The 25,913-nt window shown below is 39.5% G+C and overlaps 1 protein-coding gene across 2 annotated transcripts in view; it reads right to left on the reverse strand.

Moving 5' to 3' along the window:
* Positions 1 to 1,196: 1,196 nt before the first annotated feature.
* The window catches only part of Gspt1 (G1 to S phase transition 1), a 37,268-nt gene continuing 12,551 nt past the window's right edge, over positions 1,197 to 25,913 (reverse strand). The window contains exons 2-15 of one of the 2 annotated variants that reach the window (XM_021184378.3): positions 25,415 to 25,450; positions 25,276 to 25,317; positions 23,368 to 23,592; positions 22,138 to 22,171; positions 19,783 to 19,860; positions 17,023 to 17,203; positions 15,777 to 15,931; positions 15,469 to 15,609; positions 14,147 to 14,240; positions 13,035 to 13,115; positions 8,985 to 9,158; positions 7,784 to 7,873; positions 7,163 to 7,331; positions 1,197 to 5,440 (exon numbers count right to left, since the gene is read on the reverse strand). In XM_021184378.3, coding sequence (XP_021040037.1) covers positions 5,388 to 5,440; positions 7,163 to 7,331; positions 7,784 to 7,873; positions 8,985 to 9,158; positions 13,035 to 13,115; positions 14,147 to 14,240; positions 15,469 to 15,609; positions 15,777 to 15,931; positions 17,023 to 17,203; positions 19,783 to 19,860; positions 22,138 to 22,171; positions 23,368 to 23,592; positions 25,276 to 25,317; positions 25,415 to 25,450 — 1,553 coding nt within the window. In that variant the 3' untranslated portion in view covers positions 1,197 to 5,387. Of the gene's footprint in view, positions 5,441 to 7,162; positions 7,332 to 7,783; positions 7,874 to 8,984; positions 9,159 to 13,034; positions 13,116 to 14,146; positions 14,241 to 15,468; positions 15,610 to 15,776; positions 15,932 to 17,022; positions 17,204 to 19,782; positions 19,861 to 22,137; positions 22,172 to 23,367; positions 23,596 to 25,275; positions 25,318 to 25,414; positions 25,451 to 25,913 lie in introns of both variants that reach the window. The other variant, XM_021184377.3, reaches the window with a different exon arrangement.

Genomic DNA, 25,913 nt, shown 5'->3' on the forward strand with positions numbered 1-25,913 from the left:
GCCATGCTATACGTGCTATAGCCATGTCTTGGGGTTTTATTGCTGTGAAGAGATGACACCACGATCACAGGAACTCTTCTCCCCCCCCCCCCCCCCCTTGAGACAGTGTTTCTCTGTATAGCCTTGGCTGTCCTGGACTTACTCTGTAGACCAGGCTGGCCTCGAACTCAGAAATCCACCTGCCTCTGCCTCTTGACTGCTGGGATTAAAGGCGTGTGCCACCACTGCCTGGCAACATGTAAGACTCTTGATTACCACCAAGGCAGTTTCTTCTTAAGTGTAGCAAAGCTTTAACTCATCCTGAAAAGATTTCTACGAATACCATAGACATTTATATCCTGTATGAGGATGCTTCATCTCAGGATGCGTCAACCGCTCATCTCGATCAGGTTTTGCTACAGATGGTTGTGAGCCATCATGTGGTTTCTGGGATTTGAACTAGACCTCAGAACTAATAACAGTCAGTGCTCTTAACCACTGAGCCATCTCTCCAGCCCCCGCTTTATCACACTCTTGCTTACAAATTTTGTTTAAGCTAAGAGTGGTCTAAAATAAGACCAAAAATCTGGCCTTTCACAGCTGATGCAGCAACTCACTGTCTCAAGATATGAACTACAGTTGCAAGTCAGACTGTGGTAGTACATACCTGTAATCCCAGCAAATAAGGAACCAGAAGCTTGAAGGTCGCTTCAAGTTCGAGGCTAGCGACCTACACAAGCCCATTCTCAACCTCCCCTCACCAAAGAGGAGTGTACAAGAAACACATTGCTGTCATTCAGTTAACCACTGTATAAACTAGTTCTGTACTCACCCTTGCACAATTAAAAAAAAAAAAAGGGCACATGCCATTTGGTCTCTTGATCTTTATTAAAAATCCTGAATTTTTGAGGTTTATAGCTTGGACAGAATAATCTTTTAATCTCTCCAGTTCTACTGTTCATAGAAAACCACACTGTGATGTTATTTACTATCACCTATCTCTCACAACCCTTCCTGGAGGGTTGTTTCTATTCTGTAAGATCATTATATAACCATACAAAAGCCTCACACACCAAGCAAACATGTTTTAAACTCTGAGGTGACAGCCTGTTAGGTCCATCCAACAAGTCTGTTAGATATTTCCAATACCTAATACAAAAATATTATAGAGAAAGTAACACAGAATACAGCAATGTGATTATAAACAGACAAACACATCAAAAGGAAAGATGACAATTTTTATTGTTACAAAACAAAAATTTTAAACTTCAGTCATTTGAGTAATTGCAAGAGCAGACTAAGGGCTTAACCCTCACACAGGCACCAAGTCAGGCGCAGTAGGTAGCTACAAATCATAAGACCAGGGTTTCTTCCTATCTAGAAGTCGAATCCATGTTTTGGAATTAGGCCAAAAACATCAAATTTTGCCAGTTCTCATTAATCTTGTTTTTTTTTTATAATGGGCTCTAGGTATTAACCAAGTAAGTAAAAACCAGTCACTAAATCCTGGCCTGAGAGATCCACAGTTCTCCTTTAAAACTAGATAAGTGTGTACATTTCTGGGATCATGTCCCTTAAAATGCAGACTCAGACCATCACCTGAGGAGGGCCAGAGCTCCCCCCAGCTCCAGCACAAACTCTTCCCTGGGCAGCAAATGGAGGTAGCAAGGCCTCAGGCTGACATCTGAAGCACTAAGCTAATGTACCTAGCAAAGGGGAGCTTCAGGGAGCACAAAATGCCACTCACCTGCACAGTCCACAAACCTGAGGTTTCCAGGTCAAGATTTAAAGGGCACAGTGGCATATGTGAAAAGGCAGAAAAAGCAATACTGTTGGGCTACTTAGGAAATCCATGTTTTCTGCCTGTGCAGGCTTAGAGCCTATTTATTTTTCCCTTGCACCAGAGATCAAGCTTTCAATATTTACCCCTCCCAGTACCTCCATGCCCTCATAACAATCCCTAGTAAACAACCTGGCTAGCGTATTATTGTTTCAAGGAAGCATAGGATTAGAGGTATGTGAGAAGTACATTTATTGAAGGGAAGACTCATTAATGATGTTCTAGGATTCTAAAAGTTACGAATATCCCAGAACAAAAACCATCAAGTATCAAATCTACCCTACCTGAATTCTGGCAATAAATTGGTTGAAATACAATTGACTAAATTGCTGCTAGAAAATAACACTTTCTATTCCGCATACTACAAAATCTAACCAATGGCTAAATTTAAGTTATGAATTGTGCATATGTCATTATACTTATTTAACCAAGTTGCTGCCATGGCAAGATCTCTTAAGAAACATGGTCATGAATAATTAGATGGCATCTGTTACAATCACTGAAAAGTTAGCTGGAAGAAATACATACAGTATTTGGAGATAATCCCCAAAATACAGTTGACTGCTATCTATCTACTTTACATATAGGTCTGTGAGAGGATTAATTGAACAGTTTATTCTCATAAGGTAGGCCAACAATGAATGTAACATCTGAATCATTCTAGTCAGTTACAGTGCTGTAACTGGGATCTTCACAAGTGTTCTAAACTTTGCAAGTTGCCTAACATTAAAAGCTACAGCTTTGTCCCTTGACTACCTAAATCTCTACCCAAAGCAATGAAGTAGTCATTCAGCGAGGCAGCAGTCAGTGAGCAAGTCCACGCCAGTGAGCAAAGGTGCTAGAGTGCTGTCACGTGTAAACAGTCATCCAAGATCATGAAGGAATTACTAGCATTTCTGGACATTGCCAAAGAGTCTGGGTGACTTTTTTCCCCAAATGTTCATTCATCATGGATCCCTAAGTTGTAAAACTGCATCTGGTTGCAAGTATAAGCCAAAATATTTGCAGTACTTCAACTGATGACAGGAACTGTCCAACCAATTGTAAAAGTAGATCTAGTGGTTTCAGAAATGAATTATCTTGTTACAGGAAATAGCTTGACATCAGTTTATAGTTTCTTACATGCAATTACTATGTATTTCAAGATTTTTAATAATAAAAAACAAGGAGAAAATGTGTTTAATCATTTATAACCATGTTGCTTTGTCATTAAATTTCAGGCAATATACACTCAGTTCAACTTCTGATGGTTTGGTTTTATATACCCCCTGACCCCCCACTGGATAGCAAATTATTTATTAACAACAACAAAATCCTGTACTTCCTCTTCCACAGTAAGGAAAGGATGACAATTACATTGCTTTTAAATACCATCTCTTAAAAGTCAATAGCATAAAACTCATATGATGATCATTAATGTAAAATGGGTCAAACCAAATCATGATGCTAACATGCCTATGTTAAGTATAGCTGAAAAGCATAAGATCCAGAATGTATTATCCTTTTGCATTGTCAACCACATAAAGTTTAAACTTGTAGAAGGCAGAATGATAGCACAAAAATGTATTGCTCTTTAAAAACCCAACATCTGCACACATTTCATGTTTACTTCGGACATTTTACCTCGTTATTGAAGTGACAATCTGATATATAACCATTACTTTAAAATGGATGGGTTGAAATGGTGATACATACCCTTTCAAACTTCCAAGTCCCTAAAATGTATGGTGTTGATTAATTCTGTTGATGTGATTCCAATGAAAACTTTTTAGAATTACCTTCATCCTTCTATTGCCCTGTAGAGGTAGGCCTTTCATAGGTGCTGGCCAAGCCCTGGGACTTAACCTTGGCAGCACACACACAACATTCCTAAGAGTCTAAGTGTTCTAAGCAGACAGAACTTGTTTCAAAAAGGAAATCTTTCGAAATTAAGACTCAAGCATTTGCTAATACTTTTCCTTATTAGCATGGCAATATAAGAAGGATTTGTTCTCATTAGCGCTTCCATATATCACAGAAAAGCCCAGATATTTGCAAACATCATGAAATTTGAATTTCATGTAATAGTCATATGTGTAGTTCAAAGAAGCTGTAGGCACAACCTTGAGACACCAACTCATTCATCTTTGCAGCTGGCGTTTCATTGTATTTTGGTTTATGACTGGAAATACAGTTGGCTTTTCTTTTCTGCAGAACAAAATTACAGGGATGGGCCATACCATTAAACATATCGTCAGAACATATCTTAGGAATCATAATGGACAAGAGGCCATTCTCACAAATGGAAGCACATTCCGTACAAAGGAGGCCTCTGACAAACCTCTTCTACTTCCCATTCATTCTCACGAAAAATTTCAGGCATGATAGCTGTAGTAGAAAGTCATCCTTCGAGCAGAAACCACCAAACCACAATGCTGCACGTGGTTCATCCAAATCATGGTTAGCAAATTCCAGCTTACAGTTAAGAAATAATTGAGATAAAACCTATTCTGTGCTTGATTCTATTTATTCCTGTTTATGTTAGTGTACGCAGTTTGTGATGACTAAAATGTTTATTTAGTCTTTGGATTGAGAAATGGCCCGAAGCAGCAAGGCTCTTCATCCTTTAACGTTACTGACAACGTGGGTAACCTGTGAAACTGACAGGGTTTCATACTAGATGCATGCAGCTCTGAGAGAAATCAAAGGGTTTGCCAGTCTCCCATGCTTTACTCGGAATTCCACTATGTAACAAGCTAATGGAGCTGTCTGTAGGGATGTAATTTCATTAAGCTTTACTTACAAAGTTGACAGTAATGCTGTTTTTTTAATTTGCAAACAACTTACTGTCTTTAAGAAATCATACTAACTGGCAGGAAATAACCAATAGGCCTAGTTAGGAAAGCAGCGTTAAAGTTGCATAAAGGTGCTTATGTATGCACTAACCATCAATAAGGGCTCAAATAAAGTCCTTCCTTTAATACAAACTTGAGCAGTGTTTGTAAATGCTCCATTCAAAGTGAGTGAGTAGGGAGAGTTTAGAAAAATCCAAGTAATAAAATGTATTCAATTACTTGGCAGTTAAAAAGCTAATGCAACAATGTTACATTAAGATAAAAAACAGTATTCAAAAGCAATTCAAATACCGAAAGGGTTCAAATTGAATATTTTATTAACATGGTAGTTGTCTTTTTAACATGTGCAGACACACTCGCACACTCAGAATCATCTGCCTGGGAGGAAAAAGACTAACTATGCTAAGAAGAAAATGAAAAATAAAAAAATTCCTGTAGGTTTTCATTATTGTAGGCAATTATGTCCACATCACTTACAAAGCTATTGCCGAATCTGTCCAAGGAAGCGAAGTTTGAAGGGGGGGGGGGGGGCGCAAAATCTTGGGAAAATTCAACAGTGGCATAGCAGAGCTCTCAATATGAGAAAGCTGACATAATGTGGACTTTTGCTGTGAACTTTCTTTGCAAAGTATGGGGAGAGGTTTGTCAATGGGCAGGAAGTAAGAGAAGGCGGTGTGAAGTAGGCTCTGCAGTCAATTTCCTCACAGTATTGTGCAGGGTCATCAGGAAAATGCTTACTCTTTCTCTGGAACCAGTTTCAGAACTTTCCCAATTGCAATGGTCTTACCTAGAAATCAAATTTTGAGGGAAAAAAAAAAGAAATAGAAAACGTCTTTAAATAGTTAACAGCAAGTTTATGTAATGTACTAACCAAAAGAAAATTTTGTCATTGTGCAAATTCCTGATTTAATATCTTTGTTCACCCAAACCATGGTACTTGGTTAGGTCATTTTAAATGAGTCTTACTGGGAAGTGGCGTACAACAGCAGAGTACCACTAGATGATAGAATTAATAAATTACAGCACATTCAACAACATGGCTAAACTTAAAAGAACCTGCTAAATAAAGCAAACCACAAAGGGTCACAGACATCTGTATAGCAACTGAAAAGGAGACCTATCCGTAAGTGATTATAAAGACAGCGTGTGTGTGGCTCGGTGAAAACATTCTCCACGAGCACGCCTGTGGATTTAAGGGTGCAGAAGAACAAAACCACATTCATGATTCATTACTCAGGACTCACGAAAAGCCTAAACTGTTATCTTCCTGCATTCTTCCTTTCTTTTCTTCTTCCTGTTAGATTTTGTCAGGCTAGCTGGGCCTTGCATAGAAAGGATGTCTCAAAAACAAACAAGCAAAAACCTGTTAAACTATTAAGTATAAAAATGTCATTATCAGGGCTGGAGAGATGGCTCAGTGGTTAAAGAGCACTGACTCCTCTTCCAGAGGTGCTGAGTTCAATTCTCAGCAACTACATGGTGGCTCACAACCATCTGCAATGGGGTCTGATGCCCTCTTCTGGTGTGTCTGAAGAAAGCACTGGTGTACTCTTATACATAAAATAAATAAATCATTAAAAAAAATTTTTTTTTTAAATGTCATCAACAAGTTTGGAAGATAAAGTGTTTACAGTGAAGCCATAAGATAGTCAAGCTTTGGGGGAAAAAGTAACATCAAGAGTTTTATACTGTACTCTCCACCATGGTTTAATATCGGAAAGTACCATGTTAAATCAGGGTTATCTGTATTTTCTGTTTAACTACAGAGCTTTCTGTAGTTTTCTAGTTGCCAGACATGGGGATTCACACTTGAAATCCCAGCACTCAGGAAGCCAAGGCAGCAGGATTGCAGTGAGTTGGAGGCCAGCATAGGCTCCACTATGAGACCCTGCGTCAAAACAACACATGAGGCTGGGCATATAGTGTGGCCTGTGGAGTACTATAGGACATGAAAGTCTCCCAACACTGGCAAAGCAGAGGCAAGAAGATCACAAGTTCAGGGTCATCAGATCATCTGATACAGTAAGTTTGAGGACTACTTAAGACCTCATTTAAAAAATAAAATAAAACCAACCAGCCAACCAACCAACCAAACAAACAAAAGACAAAGTTTTAGAAACATTAGACCACAAGAAAATATTCCAAAACAATCATCCCATTTTCATATCAAGGAATTTTTGGACCATTACAAAAAAGTTATCAATCAAAGGTAGTGTAGAAATGGATGCCCTCCAGAATGTGAATTACATATTAAACTAAAATTCAAAAAATTAAGCCACATAACCCTTCTATTCTTCATACTTACTATAAAAGTCTTCATTATAGAAATGTCTTAGTAAATTTAATTTTTTTCCAACATAGAACATTACTGGTAGTGTATGATAATTCTGTTTTTTATTCAAGAACAGAACATAAATCTGGGGTTTGTTTGAATCTACTGCAGTAAGAGCAGTACTTACATAATGTTGATTACTAAAGCCTGATATCAGAGACACTGAAAAATGCTTACCCTCATCTCTTAAGGTAAAACGTCCCATCTGAGGGAAGTCCTTAAAGGTCTCCAGGCAGATGGTTCCTGCTGTCCTTAAACGCGCAATGCATACTTGATCTTGTTTTACAAAACGGGGTCGAGTCTTACTTTTCTCTCCTGATTTCTTGTCTACCAAGCAGATTAAGGCCTAGCCAAGAAAAGAGGGTAAGAAAAAAAATTAAAATGTTAAATGTAAGTAACTCTAAAAATACAAATAAATGTAACCTGAGCATGGTATTGAATACCTGTAATCCTAATGCTTGGGAAGCCAAAGCAAGAGGAGGATAAGTTCTAAGCCAGCCTAAGCTACATAGAGGGACCCTGTCTCAAAATAACAAAACCAAAAGACAGACAGCATGCTAGCTTTTCAGGTAAAAGCACTTGCCACAAAAGTCTCTTGACCTGAGTTTGGTCCTCAAAGTGGAAAAAGACAAATGACTCCCAAAAGTTGTCCTCTGACCTCTGTCCATGAACCACCATACTCCCTCCTCCCAGAATGGAAAAAAAATCTATTAATAATGCTAATCAGAAGTTATCCAGACACAACATTCTTAAAACCCAAATAACAAACAAATGTGTTATCCTAGAAACCAAACTCACCGTTATTTCGACTTCTTCGATGCAGGTGTGAATATGCAGCACCGCATTATATCCTGGGCAGATGATGGACTTGTGCTCTATAATCACTATCTGTCAGGTAAAAACAAAAGAAAAGCCTCAGTTATAACTATCTTCAATGCTCTAAAGGTGTAACATCCCAAGCAGTAACAGTATTCTCTTTTACTGTACTTCTATCTTGTTATTTTGTTGTCCAACCTCAGCTCTACCATGCCCAGTACCCTGTATGGAAACGGGCAAGTGCCTGGTGGATGTCAGTTCAACAGGAGACTAAGAAGTCGCCACTGTTTATCACCCATGGAATACAGGAACACATTACCTAGATGTGAGCTTCCCATAGCTTATCCATTTCTCAATACTCAAGGCAGTCAGTAAACAAGAGAATGTATTTGGCATTAAAAAACAAACAAAAACTTAAGTCATACTTTTTTGGGGGAAGGATTTAGATTTATTTGAGTTTATGTGTCTTGAGGCATAGTCTTGCCTACATTGTTTTGTCTGTGCACCACCTGCAAACCTGGTACATGAGAAGGTCAGAAAAGGGTACTGGAACCCATGGAATTGGAATTATAGGTAGTTCTAACCTGCAGGTACTTGGAACCACTGTGAGAGCAGCAAGTCTCTTAACCACTGAGAGATCTCTCTTTAGCTCCGGTTTATTTAACAGTACTCAAAAAGTTCTGTTAATGGTACCAGCCATTTGTTCTTACTCTCCCAAGATGGTCAGGTTAAATATAAGCAAGACCCAAGTCTAAACCTTAACAAAGTAAACATTACTTAAATTTTACCAACAAACCAAAAATAAAATGAAATTTACAAGGAAATACTACCTGGTAAATTTTTTTAAAAAAGATTTATTATATTTACATATACTGTAGCTGTCTTCAGACACTCCAGAAGAGAGTGTCAGAGCTCGTTACAGATGGCTGTGAGCCATCATGTGGTTGCTGAGGTTTGAACTCAGGACCTTCAGAAGAACAGCCGGTGCTCTTAACCTCTGAATCATCTCTCCAGCCCCTACCTGGTAGATTTTTACAGCATCTTGAAACTGTGAGATACTATAGCTGTAATGTACAAATGAGTTCCTCTGATACAGGTCATGTGGCATGTCACAAATACTCAGGACAAAGGCCCTGAAATTAAGTTTTAACAACCATGAAGATGAATGTAGTAACTTCTTTACCTGGGCATCAAATGTGCGTCCAGAATGACAAAGATTATTAAGATCACAAAGGATGAATCCTGGAAGAATCTCTTCCTCTTCAATCCCTTTCAGTCTGATTTTGAGGTTTTCACCTGGAGCTACAGAGTCCGTTTCTACATCATCAGAAAGTATTCCAAGAACTTCCACGTTGTGCTTACAAAGAAACCAAAGTTAGAAGTTTTCTGACATGTGTACATTTTATAAGATATAAAATGATCTTGATGCTTATTAAGAAGCTACAAATCTAAAAGTCAAAATAAAAATAAAATATTTTAGCCAGAAATGAACTTTTGAGGAAAAGAAAGGGGATCAATCTTGGCTTGTCAGACAAGCACTCTGCCACCTGCTGCAGTTGCAAATGTCACAATTTGTTATTTTTAAACAACACATTCTACTAACAACTTCTAAGTAGAATACAGAACAGACTTCATTTTCAGAATTAAACCATTGTGATGATTAGGTACTGTCAGCCTGACAAGATGTAGAGTCACTAAGAAGTAACTGTGCAGGTCCACTGTGAGGGTCAGTCCCTGGGCGCGCTTGCATAGAAGTCCTTCCCGTAAGGTAACTGACGTGGGAAGAATCCTCTTCAGTGTGGCTGAGGTCATTCCGAGCTGGGGAACTACACTACAACATGGACAAAGTGAGCTGAGCGCTGGTATTTATCCTCCTCTGTCCGCAAATGCATTGTGATAGAGCAGTGCCTTCGAACTTGTGTGGCCCTGACTTTCCTGCCATGATGAACTAAGCTGAAGAGCCGCTTCGCTCAGCTCTCCATATCTACTGACTTTAAGCATGCGTGTTTTACCCACATGTGTGCCTGGTGCCTGAAAGGTCACAAGTGGTAACATCAGATGCCCTGGAAATGGAGTGATGTTCCATTGGGAGCCACTGTGTCACTGTTGGGAACTGAACCCAGGTCGTCAGCAAGAGCAAGTGCTCCTTAACCACTAAACCATCTCTCCAGCCTCGTTGCTTTGGTTTTAGAAAATTACTTTCATTTATATATAGGTGTGTGCTCATCTCTGTGTAGAGTGCCGTGTATTGCATGAATCAAGTTCCCTTTAAGAGCTGAGTCACCTCTCCAGCCCCTTCCTTGAGCTGTTTTTCTCAGAGTATTTTATCAGCTACAGGAAACTAAGACAAACATCAAATTTAATAACTGGATTTTTAACTCTCTTAAATTTAAATTTCAGAATTCAAGAATTCCCCACCCCTCCCACAGGAGGTCAGTCCTCAATTAAGCAGGTATTTCTGAAAGTTATTTTAACAAGTGGATTTAAAAAATGTATTGTGTAGGCCGGAAAGATGGCACAGTAGTAAGAGCACTTGCTGCTCTTCCAGAGGACCCGTTATCAATTCCCAGCACCCAACTGGTAGCTCACTACTACCCTATAATTCCACTTCCAGTAAAGCTAACATTCCACGGCTGCTGTAGTACCAGGTATACATAAGGCACAGATGCAGGCAGGCAAAGCATTCATATATACACAGTAAGAGCTGGACAGTCATGTGCTGCTATGGTCAGCACGGTATTGTTGCTGATATCACCTTTCTTTGTTGTTGTCTCATCAATAGGCCATGGCCCTGCATGGGAAGGATGGAGGTGTGATACAGACAATTGGACCACAGCATTATGTGTATTAACAAAAGGTATTTACCTAGAAAGCATTAAAAATATCAATTTGTTTCTTGGTATAATTTTATAATACCTTATAATAAATCATCAAATCTAGCTTTACACCCACTAACAGGATTTGTTTGTAATGTATATCTGGTTTGGGCATGGGTGGGTGTTGGTGTGCATTGTACATGTGGAACAGAGGTCAGGGGACAACTGTGGAGTGTTTCCTTTTTCTTTATGTGGGTTCTAGGTATCAAGGGTCAAATCTTTTATATACTGAGTCGTTCGGCCAGCCCTTAAATTTTTTTTTTTTTTTTTTTTGGTTTGGTGAAAGGGTTTCTCTATATAGCCCTAGAACTCACTCTGTAGACCAGGCTGGCCTCAAACTCAGAAATCAGTCTGCCTCTGCCTCCCGAGTGCTGGGATTAAAGGCGTGCGCCGCTACCTCTGACTTGATTTTTAAGTTACCGAAGGGCCTCAAAGCACTTTATGACCTTTATGACCTACTATGACCTTGAATTCCACAATGTCCTCCCTATGCCTCCCAAGTGCTGAGATTACACATTTGCACGACCACACCCAGTGTGAAATAGTTCATTGTAAAGTACGTTTTTAAGAAGCTTTATTCATAGTGATGTGTATACCAAGTGAGTACAGGTGCCCAGAAAACCCAGAGAACATTATGGAACCAGAGACAAGAAGATTTGTAAGCTGCCCAAAGTGCTAGAACTGAATTCCGGTACTCTGCAATAGCAGCAAGCACTCAGTCATCCAGCCAACTCTCGAGCCCCTGAAATGTACTGTCTTTAAGCATAAAGCTGGTAGTAGTAAGGTCATAAATGAACGGGTGACGTTAACACTGCTAAGCAATTCAAAACTGGACTCTTCTCATGTTGCAAATGTGAAATTACACATACTCAATAAACAACAATGCATATCTCTAAGCACTTCACCATACCATTATTTCTAGGGGTCTCACATAAAGGGCTGGGACTATAACTCAGTGGCAGAATGAATGCCTGCTCAGCACATACAAGCCCTTGAGTTCAACTTCCAGCACCACAAATATAAACACAAATAATCTCTGCCTTTTTGTAGTTGGCTTTCACTTTACATAATGCCTTCGTTAGTTTGTCTGTTTTGAAGCATGTTATAGTTTTCTTTTCTTGAAAGGATAGTGAGGTTATTTTTTAATCTTTTACAGATGGTTGTGAGCCACCTGACATGGGTGCTGGGAATGGAACTCAGATATTCTGGAAACGCTGAGCTATCACTATAGTCCTAACATATCAAGGATTTTATGAAGTGAAAGAAAGAAAAAACTAACAAAGAAAGTTTTCAGCTAATGAGAGGGTCCTGAATGACCTGCCACGTATCCCAGTGCATAGCTGGATGGTTTTCTACTGCACATACATGCCACATTTTGGCCGTTTCGGAGCAGTGCTACTATGAGCATAGTTATTCAAATAACTCAGGCACACTACAGGTTCAGAGAAACTTCTCCACCAACACATTACAAAATGACCTTTAAGGATTGGGGATTTAGGTAAATGCTAAGGTGCCGAACTAGAAAGAGCTCGGGTAGGTCCTTAGCTTGGGGCTGGGAGGTTTTGTTTGGTTGGTTGGTTGGTTTTTTTAACCAATAACAATAACACCACAAAATTAATAATTTCCTGAAAGTACAGCTGTGGATATACTATTTTGTGGCATCTGAATGGCACAGGCCTCAGACATACCACCAGGCACACCAGGATAGAGAGCCTAAGATTTCTTCCATGGCTCACTTAATTTGTGTTGTTAAGTAAAGCAGTTACTTAACCACTGCAAGTCCCTTATTTTATTTCCCTCTATTGAGAACGGGACAAGTTGATAGTTTCACACCATCATGTTGTACCTTCTTCCTTCTTAAAAAAAAAAAAAAAGATTTATATATCATATGTATGTGAGTACACCACTGGCTGTCTTCAGACACAGAAGAGGGCATCGGATCCCATTACAGATGGTTGTGAGCCACCTTGTGGTTGCTGAGAATTGAACTCAGGACCTCTGGAAGGGCAGTCAGAGCCATCTTTCTAGCCCCATGTTGTACCTTCTAACAGGGTCAGCTAACCATTTGTAACTGATTTTTAAAAACAACAACAACAAGCAAACAAACAAGGTTTTGTTGTTGTTTGTTAATTTTTTTAGATGGTTCTTGGCTGTCCTCTGCCTCCCACATGCTGGGATTAAAGGTGTGCCTCCACTGCCCAGCTTCTATTTGTTCTTTCATTTCACCTATGATTAACAAAATAATTATTACTTATAAAACCTATTTGTTTTAGTGGAAACTCCTAAGTTTTTTAAAAGTTTTGGCTCTGTGAACATTTTCAAGAGATTTAAGTAAGACAACACATACTAACACTTACCTTATTTGGCATCATTACAAGCTGCTGGCCTTTACAAATAGATCCAGATTCCAGCTTTCCCAGGACCACAGTCCCCATATCCTATTCAAATTTAGGATTAGAAAAAAAAAAAAAAAGTAAAAACTCTCAAGACTTTTATTGCTGATTATAGCAGGTGAATGACCCAAAGTGAAATTCTATGGCAATTATCTATCAAGGAGAAAGACTTAGCTTAGTAAGTGATAGCATGCTTCCAATCAATCTTAAACACAGACAAGGTAACAAATACTCCATACTAATTGGTATCTTAGGCCTGAGTACACTTAAATAATAAAGAATGCTTAAGCTTCAAACAGCACAGAATTTTACGTTGGAAGATCTAAATTATCTGTACAAATTTAGAAAAACTACTTAATTGTAAACTAATCACAGGATAAAAGACTTCAACATACGACAGACATGACATGAATTGTTACTGTCGCAATCTAAAGGTCAAGCTGCCGGCTTGGGATGGAGCTCAGTGCAGGCAGCTTGCCTGATGTGCTGCTTACTCAAGCCTCTGTACTGCAAAACAAAAGTACCTAAGTCCAGCTGAAACCAAGGAAGCCAAGGTTTTTGGTAGATGATTGAGATGTATGGGATTGTTTTTGTGGAGACAGGGTCTCAATGTGTGGCCCTGGGCTAGCCTAGAATTGCTATGTAGACCAGGCTTGAGTTAAAAGATCCACCTGTCTCTGCCTCCCAAGTGCTGAAATTAAATACATGCACTACCACACCCAATGCACTTCACTGACAAAAAAACCCCTCATGTGTTGGTACTATTATAACTAAATGCACTCTTCTTGCAAGGTTACTTATCAATAGCTACCACTTTTAATGTGAAAAATCTTTCAGAACAGCATTCTCATTATTATTACAGCTAAAATAATGACTCAATGAAAATATCCAAGCTAAGCTGAAAGTCATGGCCTTCCATAAACAAACATTCAAAAGAATAATAAGCGCCACCACGCCCGGCTCAAAAGAATAATAATAACATTTGTTATACTATTATTTATTTTTTTCTATAACTTATAACAAAAGACAATGATTTCATCTCCCCTAAAATATAGTAACTTTGTTATTTGAGGTACCTTGTACTTATCGACAATTGGCAGCCTGATTGGTCCATCAACTGATCTATTGAAGTTTGGCAAATTATCCAGATATGGAATAAATGGTAAGCCACTGAGAACAGAACAATATCAATTAAAGAAAGTAAACACAATAATTTTTAAAAATCTAAGAAGTTACATTATTATAATTTAAACAAAAAAATGACATATTTCCCCTGTGTACGTTTTTTCATTTAATATATTTCCTTTTCATGAAACTTACACCTTAGAAAACTAAAATAAAACTAAATACCTTACTTTAAAAAAAAAAGCTCCCTAGGCCAGATATAATGATACATCCCTGTAATCCCAGCACTTGGGACACTTAGACAAGAGGGTAATAAACTCAAGGCTAACCTGGGCTACATAGTGAGATTATTGTTTCAAAATAGAACCCCCAGAACTTCTCTGAGTGTTTACTAATTGACTTCCTGAGTGAGTGTGCTTGTGTGTCGGTGTGTGGCCTGTGCATATGGGGTCAGAGGGCAGTTTGAAGAGTCAGTCTCCCCTTTATGGTCTGGACCTCGGCAGCAAGCACCCTGAGTGGCTGAGCTGTCCTAGCCCAGTTTTCCCAGAGTTTACATGACATTAGAAAGGTTCTGCAACAGGCTACCTTGTAATATCAACTCCTTAAGGATGGGGAACATAAGGCATTGCTGTGTCTTCTAGACTTGCCTCAAGCTCAATCCTGCTTCAAGTGCTGGGATTGCAGGCAGGCACCAAATGCCTATCATCTATTTCTACTTTCAAGTACCAGATTTTCATGCATTGTAAAGTTTAAAATCAGGGTTTCATAATCCAACTTCTCCTCTGTGAGGCAACAGTGTCTAGCAAGGCTGTCTGCTTCAGAGTAATTACAAACTAACCCTAAAATAGTATGTGTGTAACTTACAATAGCCAAAGAGAAGAAAGAAAAAAGGGGAGAAAAAAAAAGGGATTGAAAGCGAGGTAAGAAAAGGGGTTGAGGGGCTGGAGAGATGACTCAGTGGTTAAGAGCACTGACTGCTCTTCCAGAGGTCACGAGTTCAATTCCCAGCAACTACATGGTGGCTCACAACCATTTGTGATGGACCTAATGCCTTCTTCTGGTGTGTCTGAAGACAGCAACAGTGTGCTCATATACATATGATAAATCTTAAAAAACAAACAAACAAAAAAGTTAAGGAAAAAAATAAAGCAAAATTTTATCCAATTTCCAAGTTCTAGAGTAAGCAAGACTGTACAGAACTAAGATCTCTTTTCAGTAACTATTAAAATATGTCCATCCTCCCTTTAAAACAAAAGTCAGAAAGGTTACTCACATGTACCAAGGACAGAAATCTGATTGCTCTTTAAGATTAGCTCCTGTCAGTCCAGAGCAGGGCATAAAGTGAATGTCCTTTTTGGGATTGAAGCCAACTTTCTTCAGAAATGGTACTAGTTTCTCTTTACATTCTTCATATCTATGAATATTTAGAAATAAATCAATTATGCCAACTAGACAAACTCTACTTTCATCAGTAAACAAATTAAAGCTTTAAAAAACTGGAAGAAACAATGCAAGCAATAACAAAACAGTAGCTTCACTGACATGTCTGTAAAACAAAAACAGCAGAGCATCTAAGCTTACCTCTCATTGCTCCAGTTTACCGTTGGATCATCCATCTTATTAATAAGCACAATTAAGTGTTTGACACCTGCTGTCTTTGCCAACATTGCGTGTTCTCTTGTCTGTCCTCCTTTTTCAAATCCAGTTTCAAACTCTCCTTTCCTGGCTGAGATTACCTATTCCAAGAAACCAAGTAATTTATTTCCATGTGCTATGTCATAATATCAAAACAAATATGGATGCTTTTTCTTTTCTTTTCTTTTCTTTTCTTTTGGTTTTTTGAGACAGGGTTTCTCTGTGTATCCCTCGCTGTCCTGGAACTCACTTTGTAGACCACGCTGGCCTTGAACTCAGAAATCCACCTGCCTCTGCCTCCCAAAGTGCTGGGATTAAAGTCGTGCGCCACCACCAACCAGCTTTTTTTTTTGGGTGGGGTGGGGATGCTTTTTCTAACCCTTTAAATTCCCTAAATCTAGCATACATGTGCATTTCCTTCAATTGTTTCAGGCTAAGGATGTGATAAAATATGTATTTAGCAATATCAGGGAACAGAGTCCAATATCTAGTATGTATGAGTGTAGGCTCCTGCTAAGGCCAGAGGTATCAAACACCCTTGAATCCTGAGTTATAGGCAATTGTGAATCACTCAACATGGATGCTGAGAATCAAACTCAGGTCCTCTGCAGGAGCAGGTTTGTGCTATTAACTACTAAGTCATCTCTCCAGCCCTTACTGGATTTAATCTCCAATAGTATGAACAAAATAAAACAAAAAACAAAAAGCATATAAGCTGATGCATACTTGTAATCCTAGCATTTGGGAGTCTAAAGCAAGAGGATAATGAGTTTAAGGAGAGCATGTACCACCAAGAAGAAGGGAAAGGGAAGGGGAAAGGAGAAATGGAAGCACGGGGCTAGCATTCAAGAAAACACTAAATTTAGACACATGAATAACAGCAACAAAAAAATGAAGTAAATTATAAACAGTTCTTGGGCAGATAAGCGTGACAGAAATGAATACTGTGACTACAACTTTTAGAGAGTGATTAGAATATTAGAGTTAGAGTTGTAGAGCACACCTTCAACTAGAGGCAAGCAGATCTCTGACCAGCAGGTCAGCCAGAGGTACATGGTGAGACTGTTTCACAAATAAGTGATAGAAAACTTACACAGCAATATGCAAAGACCATAGATTCAAGCCTTTTCAATGGAAAAGATACAACCTGGGCTATTAATAAAGATGTACAGAACAGAAATGTCTTTCTTACCAGTACAGCCAAGTCAGCTTGAGAGGCACCACCAATCATATTTGGGACAAAACTCTTATGGCCAGGAGCATCTAGAATTGTAAAATGCTTCTTTTCCGTTTCAAAATAGGCACGACCCACCTCCACGGTTTTGCCCTTGTCTCGTTCTTCCTGATTCGTGTCTAAGGCCCAAGACAAGTACCTGGAAGGATTTTTAAAGAATATATGATTATCTTTAAAAATATTCTTTACAATTAAATATGTGATTAAATGTAACAACCAGTTTCATGTTCACTATTCATCTGTGTCATAACATTAATAAACAAAAAAAGAGAATTCAATATGAGTTGAACTGAGCATTTCAATAGTCAACTAGTCTATAAGCAAACATTATTCATAAAGGTAAAAGTGATGGGCATTCCAGTATCAGGGAGACTGAGGCAAGAGGATATAGAATGTTTGAGCTACGTATCAAAATCTACGTATCAAAAAGGTGACAGAGAAAAGGAAAAACAAGGATGAGTCACAGTGCTAACATTGTGCTTCGAATCAACTGTCTGCCTCCCTCAGTCTTGGGCATGGACTATTTGGTCCACAGCAGTGTTGTTTAGGGAGGCTTAAAAAGGGTATGGCTGTGTCAGAAGTGAAATGTTATTGAAAACTGGCTTGGAGAATTTAAAGCTTTACACTGCTTCTGGTTTGTTCTCAGCTTGCCGTTAAGACCACAGTGGCAGCCAGGCGTGGTGGTGCACACCACCTTTAATCCCAGCACTTGGGAGGCAGAGGCAGGCCGATTTCTGAGTTCACGGCCAGCCTGGTCTACAAAGTGAGTTCCAGGACAGCCAGGGCTATACAGAGAAACCCTGTCTCGAAAAACCAAAAACCAAAAAACAAACAAACAAACAAACAAAAAACCCACAGTGGCTACCAGCTGTTAAGCCTCCCAGGCACAATAGATTTGTATCCCTCTAGAACAATAGTCCAAATAATTTTTCCTTCAATAAGTTGCTTCTGGTCACAGTGTTTAATCACAGCAAGAGAAAAATAATGAATACAACTAAATCCAAAATCCAACGTCACAGAGTGAGATAACCGTCCTTTCTTCACTTTCCTAACTAAAGCCAGACAGAGTAGTTCTTATCTATAGCCCATACCATAATCATTTACAGACCACAAACGAATACATTTGAGGCCAATCCAGGCTACAGAATGAGAACTTATCTCAAAAAAGCATATTTTTCCCCAGAAGACCACCATTCACATCATGTTGGAACTTTGGTTACTAATTAAGATTATTGATATTATTTCACTGTGTAAGAATTATATAATTCTATATATATTATTTCAAAACACGTATGGTAATAGCTTGTAATCTTCTTAGTTCAATACTAATTAAGATTTGTTTCATTTGCTAATTGTCCAGACCAACTAGAGTGAAAGACATTTGTTCCAATAACAACAATAATCAAATCATCAAACAGAGAAATGTGGTCCTTCCTGAAGGAAAGACCAGAGAATGTGGTATCCCAGTGAAGTAAGGGCTGCAATCTTCTCTCTCAAGTGCTAGACACTTGAACCCAAGCTTCTCTCTCAGCCAGGCATTACTCTATGAGGGACCTGTACTCCCAGGTCCATAAAGTTTAAAATCACAATAAGTAAGGTTGCAAAGCTTACCCACACACGTTTTCCTTTGCTACTGGAAGGTAAGAACTATCAATAATTCCCTTTTCCCATCCAGTACTTATTTACATTACACATTATCATCACAAATCCTATGCACAACTATATTTCTTTTCTCTCCAAATGCCACTGCAACGTTAAGTTCATTCCTGCTTATTATAAATCTTATAAATACAATCTATTTTTCCCCTTTGGTTTTTTGAGACAGGATCTCTCTGTGTAGACCTGGCTGTCCTAGAATTCACAAGAGAGCTGCCTGCTTCTGCCTCCCAAATTCTGGAATGAAAGGCCTAGCAATATAACTCTAATCTTTTAATAGTTATATAATTATTCAATTAAATGGATGACTTATAATTTATTAAATGTTTCTCTCACTACTAGATGTTTACATGACTCCCAAATTTCCTTTGCATATGTTAATGAATCATCAGAAGCAAGTCTCTATGAATGATGTAAAAAAAAAGAATTTTACCTTTAATATGCAGTATTTTAAACAGAAGAATTTGTTTAAAATCATTTTATTTCCATAGGGCCTCACTATTGTTACTATTGTGTACTGGCTGGTTTTGGGTGTCAACTTGACACAAGCTGGAATTATCACAGAGAAAGGAGTGGGGGAAATGCTTCCATGAGATCCATCTGTGGGGCATTTTCTCAATTAGTGATTAATCGGGGAGGGCCCCTTGTGGGTGGTGCCATCTCTAGGCTGCTAGTCTTGGGTTCTATAAGAGAGCAGGCTGAGCAAGCCAGGGGAGGCAAGCCAGTAAGTAACATCCCTCCATGGCCTCTGCATCAGCTCCTGCTCCCTGACCTGCTTGAGTTCCAGTCCTGATATCCTTTGGTGATGAACAGCAGTATGGAAGTGTAAGCTGAATAAAAACCCTTTCCTCCCCAACTTGCTTCTTGGTCATGATGTTTGTGCAGGAATAGAAACCCTGACTAAGACACCCAGGTTGGCCTCAAACTCCTGGACTCAAGCATCCAGAGTAATGGGACCATAGGCATACTGGCTAGAAATACATATTTGAACAGATTACAAGAACACTAAGGGTACTGTGTTTCCTTAAAATTAACTCATAGTATCATAAAAGTTTACTATACCAAGTTTCTCTGTTTTTTTCTTTAGCTTCTCGTTCATACTTCTCAAGTGTCCTTTTGTCGACCATTCCAGTCAAATACCTGAAAATGGTTAAAGACAGAAAAAGAGTATGGATAATTACTCAGTAAATAAGAAGGTGCTAGAGCACTTGAAGAGATCCTGCGTTGAAGAAAAACAGCTATTTGAAAATAGATTTCCCTTTATGTATCTTGTGTGTGTGCAAGCATGGTGTTCATGTGGGTGGCAGTCAGAGGACAGTCTGTAGCCGTCAGTCTTCCTCATCTACCATGTGGGTCCCAGAGATTGAGTTCAGGCGGTTAGCTTTGATGACCTTTGCCCACTAGGCCACCTCACTAGCCAAAACCCCAGCTCTTTTAAAGTAAATGTACCATCCACTGAGCTAGTTTAAATATAAAGATATTTTATCATTTCAAATTATTACATAAAAACAAAAGTACTTCATAATGAAAACTGAAAGTTTGTACCTTACCAAGGTATCCTCAGCTCACACTGTCAGTACTTTATAAAACAGCCTGAATATGTAAAACATTGTTCATATCACAATCCCCACAGGACACAAAATACAGTATTTCTTTTTTTTTATTCTTTTGGTTGAGACGGGTTTCTCTGTGTAGCCCTGGCTGTCCAGAAACTCACTCTGCAGAGCACACTGGCCCTGAACTCAAGAGATCCACCTGCCTCTGCCTCCCAAGTGCTGGAATTAAAGGCATGTGCCACAGGTGCCCAACTTCTTTGATAGTCTTAATACGAGAAAGTATTAGTCATATGCAAACGGCAAAACATGAACTAACCAGTTCAGATTCTTTCAGTTACTGATGTCAGGGTCTGGAGAGATGCTCAGCAGTTTGCTGTCCTTTTCGAAGGCATGACTTCAGTGCCCAGAACCCTCACCAGGCAGTTCACAGTCACCTGGAACTCCAATTCCAGGAGAGCCAACACTCCCATACACATACATTTTATAAAAAGGAGGGACTAGAAAGATGGCTCAGCACTTAAGAGTATTTACAGAGGACCCAGCACCTACATGGGAGCTCACTAGTACACATAACAACAAACTTCTGCCTCCCAATTGCTAGGATTAATTAAAAGGTATGTGGCACTAACTATGCCATGCCTAGCTCCCCAACACACCCCCCAAAAATGGCTCAATGATTAAAAGCACTGGCTGTTCTTCCAGAGGGTCTGGGTTCAATTCCCACCACCGACATGGCAACTCAAGCCTGCAACTCCAATCCCAGGGATCTGACACCCTCACACACACAGCAGGCAACACACCAATGTACATAAAATAAAATTTCAAAAAGGGAAGAATATTTTTAAGGCGGGAATGGGAAGGTCATGTGCCATTAAGAGCTCCTGTTCTGCAAGCATGAGGAACAAGTTCAAACTCCTAGCATCTATATAAAAACTGTACATGAAGATGGATTTGGTGGCACACAGCTCTGCCTCAAAATAAACAAGCAATCAAACCTACAGGTGGACATGGGTTCCTACAGCTGTATGCTCAGCACTGAGCAGGGTGGAAGGGATAGAGACAGAGAGATTCCAAAAGCTAGGTAGCCATACCTTAAACCTGGAACTCTCCAGTTTAGTCAGAGACTCATCTCAAGGCAATATAGCAGAGACACCATCAGCAAGACACATGATGTTCTGCTATGGTCTTTACACGTATGGGTTCATAGATGTGTGCACTAATACTCATGTGCAAACATCACCAACACACACACACACACACACCACTTTTTGTTTTGTTTCTTTTTTTAATTAATTTATTTATTTGCTGTATGTAAATACACTGTAGCTGTCTTCAGACACTCTAGAAGAGGGCATCAGATCTCAGTACAGATGGTTGTGAGCCACCATGTGGATGCTGGGATTTGAACTCAGGACCTTCAGAAGAGCAGTCAGTGCTCTTAACCACTGAGCCATCTCTCCAGCCCTTGTTTTGTTTCATATTGACAGCTTTTAGAACCACAGTGTTCCCTGAGTCTGGCAGTAATGAAAAACTCAGCAGAATATTTGACATCTGTCTTTAAAGTTTCTAACTTGAGGTGGTGACCAATTTTATCACAATTGCATGGCAACATGGACACTTAAAACAATGCCTGAAATTTATACAATCAAAATTAACTATTGCCCAGTGGTGGTGGCGCACGCCTTTGATCCCAGCACTCGGGAGGCAGAGGCAGGCGGATATCTGAGTTCGAGGCCAGCCTGGTCTACAAAGTGAGTGCCAGGACAGCCAGGGCTATACAGAGAAACCCTGTCTCGAAAAACCAACCCCGCCCCCCCCCAAAAAAAAACCCAAACTATCATTAGATGAAAGAGAGACTTACATTATTTGTCCTCCAATAGTTGACTTGCCTGCATCTAAAAGGAGCAGCAGAAATATTGGAACATAGGTTAAAAAAAAATCAAACAATATATACAAATATAAAATCAGTCATTTTTAAAATCAGGTATAATCCATTCTTGCAAAAGCAAATGAACCTGTAATAGAATTTGGGGATTAAATTCTAGGGACCCTCTCCCATGTACAATATAAACAAGGGTGATTCCCTATAGAGCAATGATGATAGAGAAATACTTACCTGATAAAAAAGAAATAATTTTAAAAAAAGATTGCTGTGGACATTCAGCTAGCAGCACAGTATCAGAGAATACCCATTCCCCAGACAGCCTTAGAACACAGCAAAAGAAGCTAAAGACTTTGTGTTAACAGTACGGGTTAACCTTGAACCTAATTCTCCTGCCTCAGTCTCCTGAGTGCCAAGAATACAGGCATGCGCCTCCACTGCAGGCCGTGTGAGGGTCCTCCTTTCACTGTAGGAAACAGACAGGCTTCCTTCACAGGCTTCAGAGCTAGTCTTCTGTAAAGGGAGATGGGTCGAGCATGGTGAGGCATAGCTGCACCCTCCTAACTCAGGAGGCTGATGCACAGGAAGAGCCTGGGTTGAAGGCCAGCCTGCACTACTAAATAGTGAGTCCCTGTCTCACGAGACAGGGGTAATGCACAATACACTATTTTTATTACAACTTGGTAAGTCAGAAAACATAAAATAAGGTCTTGTTTCTTTGGCTAAATCCGTTATTTTATAAGCACCCAGAAGTTACCTAAGAGTTTCTCACTTCATCTTGGATACTAATTCAGAGATACCACAGCATGACAAACCATTACCAGTGGTCTACAGACTAATTAATTATCCATTATATACATACTGAAGCTTAATCTCTTCCAACCTCTATGCCAATACAAAATAGTTCATCTACCTAAACTTCAAAAACAAAACCTAACAAAAAAAATAACCTGGCAGTGGTGGCACACACCTTTAATCCCAGCAACCTGGAGGCAGAGGCAGGCGGATCTCTGTGAGCTGGAGGCCAGCCTGCTCTACAGATCTAGTTCCAAGACAGCTGGGACTACCCTATTGCATAAATAAACACACACACACAACCACAGCACACAGAATTACTCTTCATCTCCCAGTAGCTAAACAAGATGCTCCACACTTTGAAGTCTCCAGTAACTCTGGTCACTGCCTATGAGTTCTCTGAAGACAACTTACCAACATGTCCGATGAACACTACATTTACATGTTCTTTCTTAGGAGCGCCTGGTGGTGCCACCACTGACTTAGGTTTCGGTATTTCTTCCTCCTCCTCCATCATTTCTTGGGTGCTTTCCTCTGGTGGCCTTCCATCTCCTGAGGAACCACCCGCTGGCTCCGCTTCACTTATTTCTTCTTTGTGCTCCCATGATTCTTCTGGGGACATTTCTGTCTCTCCATTTTCTACTAAAGAAAGGTAAGTTAATTTTTTATCTTTTAAAAAAAGATTTATTTATTTTTATTTATATGAGTACACTGCTGCTGTCTTCAGAAACATACCAGAAGAGACCTTAATTCATTATCTTAAAAAAGACCTCCGTGCATTTTAAGCACACAGGCTTTAAAGCAGCAAATACAAGTCACTTAGACTAAGTGTTTCCTAAGAGTAGACCACATGTAAACAAGAGAGCCATTACTCCCAACCCCAGCTATTCTAGTGTCAAGATGTCCTAGCAGATGGGCAGAAAAGGAAAGCATGAAAACTAGAACAAGGAGTGTGAAGGAATTTAAGAGATCAATTTTCAGGCCGAGCGGTGGTGGTGCACACCTTTAATCCCAGCACTTGGGAGGCAGAGGCAGAGGCAGGTGGAGAAACCCTGTCTCGAAAAAACCAAAAAAAAAGACAAAAAAGGAAAAAGAAGAAATTGGAAAGGTTTAAGAGTAAAAAAGTTGGGGCTGGTGAGATGGCTCAGTGGGTAAGAGCACCCGACTGCTCTTCCAAAGGTCAGGAGTTCAAATCCCAGCAACCACATGGTGGCTCACAACCATCCGTAACGAGATCTGACTCCCTCTTCTGGAGTGTCTAAAGACAGCTACAGCTACAGTGTACTTACATATAATAAATAAATAAATCTTTAAAAAAAAAAAAAAGAGTAAAAAAGTTTAAAATTTTTTTATTAGATATTTTCTTTATATACATTTTAAATGTTATCCCCTTTCTGAGTTTCCTCTCCCAAAATTCCCTATCCCCCTACCCCTACCCCTTCCCCAACCCACCCACTCCCGCTTCCTGGCCCTGGCATTCCCCTATACTAGGGCATAGAATCACAAATAAAGTTATTTTTTTTAAAGATTCATTCATTCATTCATTCATTCATTCATTTATTTATTTATTATATGTGTGTACACTATAGCTGTCTTCAGACACTCCAGAAGAGGGCATCAGATTTTTGTTACGGATGGCTGTGAGCCACCATGTGGTTGCTGGGATTTGAACTGCTCTTTGGAAGAGCAGTCAGTGCTCTTAACCACTGAGCCATCTCACCAGCACCATAAAGTTAATTTTTAAAGGATGAAAATGTTTGACGAAATGTTAGAGCAAGGCATAATGGAGTATGTCTGTAATCCCAGTGTTCTCAAAGTCGAAGCAGTATGTTCAGTGGTTCAATGCCATCTTGGCAAGTTTGCTAGTTTAGGCCACAAAGACCCAGTTTTAGGAAACAGCAACAAAGACAAAGCTGGACATGGTGGTGTACACCTTTAATCCCAGCACTCTGAGTTTAAGGCCAGTCTTGGTCTACCTACCAAGGGAGTTCTAAGACAGCCAGGGCAACACACACACACACACACAAAAACCCTGTCTGGAAAAAATACCCCTTCCCCACAAGAAAGAAACAAAAGAAGTCAAAGGAACAAATACAGCCTTTTCAAATAGCTAGAACTCCTCTCTGCTCAGTTCCATTTGCAGTCACTAATCTGTTAAGGCCACGTTAATGCTCAATTTGCTACACCTTCTAAATTCTAATAGCAAAAAAATTCAGTGTGGCTTAAGCACAGGCATTTCAGTCATCAGAACACTTACATTTGAAGCTTAAATCTAGAGTGAAAGTTTCATATTACTGTATTAATATGGTCAGAAATTCTTACCAACAGGTTCTGAAAGTTCCATGCTAACAGTAGAATTTGAACCTAGAGAAAAAATTGAAACATAATACATTGATAACAGTATCTAATTTTACATCACAGACAACTTAATGTTTTCCTAGTTAGACATTTAAGAACTTACCTTCACAGGACTGGTCTTGAGAGGCCTCTACAGGTTCTAGTTAAGAAAAATGAGTGTTATTAGAAATGAAGCTGTATCTTCTTTGCTTATCAATGACATCACAGGCCTCAGCAACTCAGAACAATGGCTGCTAAGTGGCTTTCAAATCACAACTCTGTTTAGCCTACCTTTAAGAACTCTACCAATTGCAGACAACTAAAAGAAATCTGGGCACCAGGCAAGATGGTTCAGCAGGCAGAGCTCACCACACAAACCCGACAACCTGAGTTCAATGCTTCAGCCGCAGAACTGTGGAAGAAGCCAGGCTGCGGAGATGCATCTTTAATACCAGCATCAAAAAGGGTGGAACGAGAGAACCAATTCCACAGCGCTAGCTTCTGGCCTCTACACATGCCATAGAATGTTCAACCTACACTTATCACAAAATGGTTAATTAAAAAACTCCACAGACAACAACCAGCTTTCAAGAATGGAAATAAATGTTTCAAAAATATGTTCT

Source organism: Mus caroli, unplaced genomic scaffold (assembly GCF_978045245.1).
Source record: "Mus caroli unplaced genomic scaffold, Mus_caroli_1 scaffold_17, whole genome shotgun sequence".
Taxonomy (NCBI): domain Eukaryota; kingdom Metazoa; phylum Chordata; class Mammalia; order Rodentia; family Muridae; genus Mus; species Mus caroli.